The sequence below is a fragment of the Caretta caretta genome, chromosome 10 (genome assembly GCF_965140235.1).
Source record: "Caretta caretta isolate rCarCar2 chromosome 10, rCarCar1.hap1, whole genome shotgun sequence".
In the NCBI taxonomy this organism is placed as follows: Eukaryota; Metazoa; Chordata; order Testudines; family Cheloniidae; genus Caretta; species Caretta caretta.
The window spans coordinates 4,223,614-4,229,984 of NC_134215.1; the positions used below are offsets into that span (position 1 = coordinate 4,223,614).

General features: G+C 48.7%; 1 protein-coding gene across 2 annotated transcripts; it reads right to left on the reverse strand.

Moving 5' to 3' along the window:
• Positions 1-2,143: 2,143 nt before the first annotated feature.
• NPW (neuropeptide W) lies at positions 2,144-5,913 on the reverse strand. Of its 2 annotated transcripts, none has more exons than XM_048866781.2 (2): positions 5,120-5,913; positions 2,144-2,540 (listed from the first exon to the last, which is right to left on the reverse strand). In XM_048866781.2, the coding sequence occupies exons 1-2, from the start codon at positions 5,728-5,730 to the stop codon at positions 2,519-2,521; spliced, it is 633 nt and encodes a 210-aa protein (XP_048722738.1). In that variant the 5' UTR covers positions 5,731-5,913; the 3' UTR covers positions 2,144-2,518. The 2 variants fall into 2 exon arrangements, with proteins under 2 accessions (XP_048722738.1, XP_074989398.1); XM_075133297.1 differs by having other exon boundaries at positions 5,106-5,913.
• Positions 5,914-6,371: the final 458 nt, after the last annotated feature.

The window sequence follows — 6,371 nt, forward strand, 5'->3', positions numbered from 1 at the left end:
CTTCGTCTCTAAGGTGCCACAAGTCCTCTTTTTCCTTTTTGTGGATACAGACTAACACGGCTGCTACTTTGAAAGTATGCAGCAAGTTCCTGTTGAGTGTTTGCAGGCCCTTTGCTCAGGTGGCTGAGAATTTTCCTGCCCCTGCCCACCAAAGATAGAGATTGTAGAGTCCTTGGGACGGTCCGTCAAGGCTTTTGGAACAACCAAGGACCTTTGTCTCAGCGCATGACTCCAGGAGATTCGTGAGCACAGTATGTGGACGCACTCCTGTGCAATGCAGACGTGATCAGTAAAGCTCATAGCGATGGAGTGGATCTCAGTGCCTTGGTTTAAGGAGCTCTCAGTAACATGGGGGTATAATGGGTGACTGTTCAAATGTCTGTTAGGTTATTGCTAATACTCATGGCCACCTGGGAGGCAGCCCCATCTTGTAGCTGTAGGGAACGTGACATTTGCATCTGTGCAGGTCATGGGCAGTCATTCTTCCATTTACACCCAGGGCTCAGACTGGGAGGTGAATGTTTCCAAACAAGAATTTAAGGTCAAGCGCCTGTTCCTAAAGCGTAGGCATTGGAGTCAAGAAATCTGGGTTTTATTTTTGCCTCTGCTCCTGACTCACCGTGTGCTCTTGGGTAAGTCACTTACAACCACATCTTTGAACATGTTCACTGACTTGGGGTTCATGAGTTCTTGTAATAACCTTGTGACCCCGAGGGGTCCCAACCCCCAGTCTGAGAACCCCTGGTTTAGCTGCTATTTCATGAAGACAAAACAAAGTCATATATTAGGCAAAATCATCTTCAAGATGGTCACAGAAAGCGAGATTGAGAACCTCTGAGGGCAATCCATCACAGCCATCTCTCCTCAGACACTCTGAGGTCTGGTGGTTAGAGAAACGTGGGTGGGGGTGGGGAGTCAGAACTCCTGGTTGTGGTCACATTTCTCCTACTAATTCACTGTAACCTTGGGCAAGTCACTCTGCCTCTGAGCCTCAGTTTCCCCATCTGTCAAAGAAATAGATAATACCACCTACCTTCCTGAGGTATGGAGAGACTCGCCTGTGTTAATCACTTGTTGTAAAGTGCTTTGGGCTCAGCAACTGAGCGCACAACATTCTATTTCTTCTAGCAGACAAAGGAGCCATCCTCCTTTTCCATGGGATGAGAATGCGATTGCTTGGAGTTTGATCTAGGCCAGGGCCAAAATTGGAACCTTTAATACTAATCTTTTGAGAACCTGGATTCCCAATCCAAACCCAAATCTACAGTCCTGGAACAGGTTCAAAACTGGGAAGAGATTATTTTCCCAGCTATAAGTTCTGATGCAGAAACCTGGAAGGAACCGTCAGTCCAGGGGTGCTGGAACAATGAGTATAGAGGGGGTGCTGAGAGCCATTGAACCAAACTGAACCCTGTATGTGATGGAAACCACTTCAAGCCAGGGGGTCGGGAGCACCCCCAGCACCAGCAGCCATGAGTCAGTCTCACAAGCGTTTAGCCCAAGCTAGTGGGAGTCTCCCGAAAACAGCTCATCTGGTTAGACTTATCAAGGGAGTCTATGACATCTTCGTCACTGGAGGTTTTTAAGAACAGACTACACAAACATCTGTCAGGGATGGTCTAGATATGTATTAATCCTGCCTCAGCACAATGAGATGGACTCTGTGACCCCGTGAGGTCCCTTTCAGTGCTAACGTCTATGATTCGGGATCAAAATCTGCCAAGAACAACGGATGAGATTTCAACACCTTTGAATGCAAACCCAGAACCTGACCCTCATTTAGTCTTGAGCCCCAAAACCCCCAACCCCAGCTTCATCTAGATCCCAAAACCTCAGCTCAGTTTATCTCTGGTTTAAATGAATCAAGGTCCAAGCCCAAAAATAAACATTAAAGAAGTAGGAACTTACAGTGTCTTTGCTCCACCCAGTCCAGTAAAGATTTCTATATACTTATTCTTAGCATGATAGTAAATATATAATGGGTAATAAAATATATTCACAGTAAAGATGTGGAGGAAAATATTCCAAAGAGTTGAAACATCACATCAGAAAAATCTGGGAGAAATCAAACTACTGAATTCTCTCTCCCAATTCTGTCCCAGTTCAGGTCTTGATAAAAACGTGTAACACAAAGAAGCAAATGTTTCCTTTGGTTCATTCTAATTTTAATGAGTGCAGGTTCCTAGAAAGCAAACAGTACATATTGTGATATTGCTAAGAAGCTATTACAGAGATCTAAAAAATAAAGAAAAATAAATATCTTCTCTTTTTCTCCATGGTTATAGCACTAGGTCAACTTGAAAACAACAGGAATTTATCACTCACTGTGTTTGCACAGTTGGTATAAAACCAAAGAGATTTTTTTTAAATGGCAATTGTCTATATGTTTTCATAGAAATCAGAGTATCAGGAGAACCAGCTTTGAATATCTTCCCCGTCCGCTGCAGGAAACAGTTTCCAAGTCAGGCAACCATTGCTCTTCCAATGTCTCTGTTGGGTGACCTCAGCAGATCTGGAGCTATATCTCGGACTCAGAAAGACTGTAAGGGGGAAAAAGAAATCGTGTGTTTTTCTTAGGTTTAACTGATATGTCTCAGTTGTGCCGTTGCTCAGATATGTGGATCTGGGCAAATCACTTCCCCTAACCATAGCTCAGTTTGCACCACTGTAATATGGGGATAATGATACTTACTTAGTCTTTGTAAAGTGCTTTGAGATCCTCTAAGGAATGGCAGTGTATATAGGCAAAATATCAGCATCAATGGAAGTTCAACTATGGATTTAAACGGGACCAGAATTTGACTTACATTTATTACAGACTTGCTTGCTTGCTGTTATAAATCATCATGTATACAAACCAAAACCCCAGATCCAAAACACTCCCAAATATCAGAGTGGTCTAAATTTGACCCCCTTGATTGTGGCTTGGACCGATCTGTAATATATACACACACAAATCTCACCTTCCCGCTGAAACACACTCACAGAGAAGCAGCAGAATTACAACCTTAATACACACATGTAAATTCTGCCCTCAGTTACACCCAAGCCAATTACAGTGAAATTAATGGGATAGCATAGGTATAGTTAAAGGTTGAAGTGACCTCTGTTTGTACTTTTCAGGCTTGTACCTTTAAACTTCTTAATCAAACCTGGCAGATAATAAAATAGGGCTCCCCAAGTTATTTTTAGGGAAGGGTGGAAGGCAATTGGCAAAGCACTTCAGGAACAAATTCTGCACCCACCAAACTCTCACTGACTTCAGAGGGAGTCTTCAGGGAAGACAGAGTTAGATCCCACCGTAAATGTGAGGAAAAGGTATTTAATATTTGAAAGCAACCCCCCAGCCCATGCAGATAGATTGATTTAACTTGGACTATAGTAATACCAAAGCAACAAAGCTGGGCTTTAAGGGGAGGGAATGTCTGGAGAGTTGAAATTTAGATCCACATCCTCAGCTAGTGTAAATGGCTGTGGCTCCTTTTAAGTCCATGGAGCTACTCTGTTTTACACTAGCTGAGGGGTTGGTCATTCAAATGGGGTGGGACTGCTGCTCTTTGAGAATCAGTGAGGAGATGCATACTTGCAATAGGCTGAGCCTGTATTGCAGAATGTATCTAATTGATTTCTAGGCTTTTAAAATGAAGCACAAAACTTTTCAAATGTAAATATCTAAGTGGTGAGAGAAACAACATTATGAACCAGATGTTGCCAGGTCAAGCAGCCAAGCTAAAGTTCAGAAACCTACATCCACAGCATATATTGTGTCATGCAAAGGGTAACAAAGATCCTCATGAACTTGGTTAAATAACATCCATGATCATAAGTGTAAGGTCAATTGCAAAAGGAACACATTAGCTGGAGATGGAAAAGGCTTTTTAGGTCACGGAATCCACATCCCCTGTTTGTATAAGCACCTTATTTTACTTTACTGTTTGACTGCAACTTCTGTGCATAAAGTCAAACATTTCAGCAACAGCAGATAGACGGGCTTTGGCTTTTGGTATTAAGTTAAGTGAAGCATCAAGTTGTACCAAAACCACGACCTCTTGAGTTCAATTTAAGCTCCTGAGCCTTGAGAAAGAATGGGACAAGTCTCGACTGCGGCTTTTTGGTGCTTTTCCTATACACACCGAGCCTGGCCGTACGGCTGCACCGAGCCTGTCCCACGTCTTTCATCCCGCAGGAGTACTTCACAGTAAGTGCTGTGAAGCACCTGAACTGGCCCTTCCTTTCTTGCTGCCAAACACCCTGATAATAGATCATTCAATAATCCTGCGTTCTCCGCGCAGCGTAGAAATCTGTGTGTCTACAACTAAATTCTTTGTATGCTTCCTTCCAAATACTCCAGTATATCCCTCCCTAGCCACCAAACAAGAGGAAGGTGCAAGCCAGAAGCAAGCAGCCACCTACCAAGAGGCTTCCAAGAAAATTCCACTGTTCAGCTCAGAACTGAGAGACAAAAATATTCACATTAGTCTCCGGTTGACTCGCTCGTTTCAGAATTTCCTGGCACCTCCAAAGCCTTTACCGATCAATAGTGGGTTCAGGAAACGCGCTGATGTTCCTTCTCAGGTGCATTTACAGCAAACAGCGGAACTGCAGCTGCTTGGTCAGAAAAATCTCACCAAGTCACCGCTTTAAACCGTTTGGAATAAAACAATCCCCTTCAAGGACCCGATCCCAAGCCCACTGAAATCAGAGCAAAGGACTTCCAGGGGCTTTGGATCAGGCCCTCAGAGCACGGCTGAGCTCGCAAGCAGGGGAACGGAAATTGATCAGGGGACATACTAGGGACACCGACCCGGGTCCGGCTGTTGTGCGGGTGTGTCAATAAACTCCCCCGTTTGCTGGGGCAAGAAGGGCTCTGCTGAACGCCCGGCAGTGGGTACCCGCTGGGAACCCGTTCGTCCCATCACGGCATTAACAAAGGGAGGTAAAAAAGGTAAAGTGCTGGCCACCCAACCGAACCCCTAGTTCAAAGCATGGCCACCCTGGGAAGCCCAGCTCCAGGGACCCTGCAGCCACGGGAGGGCTTGTTTTTTTCCTCCCCCTTCCCCCCATTAAGTAGCGAGATTGGTTTCCTTTCCAAGTCTCATACTTACTGGGCGAGATTTACCTTAAGTCCCTGATCCCCTCCTCGCTGCCCTGCGGCTGCTGCTGCTTCTTCTTCACCGCCCTCTCCAGGAGCGTTGGCCTCTTCTCCCGGGCACCTCCTCTGCTCCAGGGACCCTGCCGGCAGCCGGGAGGACACCGGGCTGGCAGCGCCCGGACTCGCTGCGGCAGGGGGCCGGCACCTGCCTGCAGCGGGGCCCGCTGCTGAGCGACTGTTCGCCGGGCTGTTAAGTCCTGCACGCCCAGCCGCCTGAGCGCCGCGGGTTCCCTCCCACGGAGCTCGCCTCTGGCGGGGCGCGGGGCGGCCGCCCCGGATGCCTGGGTCCGCGGCCCGGCTGCTCTGAGGTCTTGCCTGCGGCTCTGCAGCAACCTGGGCGCCCTGTTTACCGAGGTGGGGGGCGAGCCCGGGCTCTCTCCTCGCTCATCCCCCAAGTCCCGGCGCCACAGGTACGGGGAGCGTCTGATCCCCATCAGCAGCCCCGAAGCTCGGCCCACCGTGTGGTACCGGGGACTGGCCACGTGTTTGTACCAGGCTCCTACCGGATCGACCAGCAGCATCAGCCCCAGCAAGCCCAGGGTTTTCCACGCGCCCCCAGACGCGTGCCTTAAATTCATGGCGAGAGCAGAGCAAACTTCGCCGGGCTTCGGCTGCTCGAGGGGGAGCGAAGAAAAATCTCGTAACTAACTAACTAAATGGGGGATGAGGGGTCCGCTGGCTCCAGGCGGGAGCTGGCCGATGCCTGCCGAGTGGCAGGGGCCGGGGAGTGAAGCGAGTTCCCCTTGGAAGAGTGGCTGGGATTTGGGAGGCTCTGAAGCTTGGGGGGTCTCTCTTCCCCGCTTGTATATAGCCACCGAGGGGGCGGCGCAGCCACGCCAGAGTCCCCGCCCCCCGCCAAGGTATCCGCCTTGAAATTGACTCGCATCTTCAGCCCGTCAACCCTCCTGCTGGCTCCCCGCACCTGCCCCCCATCCAACCCTCCTCCCCCAACGCCCAGGAGCCCACCGGGGGGCTGCCGGCTAGGTGACGGCAGCCCAGCTGGTTTATGGCAGCAGGAGGGAAGGGGCGAGAAATCAAACCCTAGCCGCCCCATAAATGCCCACGAAGGAGCACTGCACACACACACGAAACGTAGGGAGTCCGTGACTCACAGTAAATAGGAGCCCAAAGCAGGGCTAAATTGCCGTGATTTTCAGCAGAATTAGTCCTGAGCCCGGGGCTAACTGGGCTTTGATCTAGCTGGTGTAGATGAAATTGC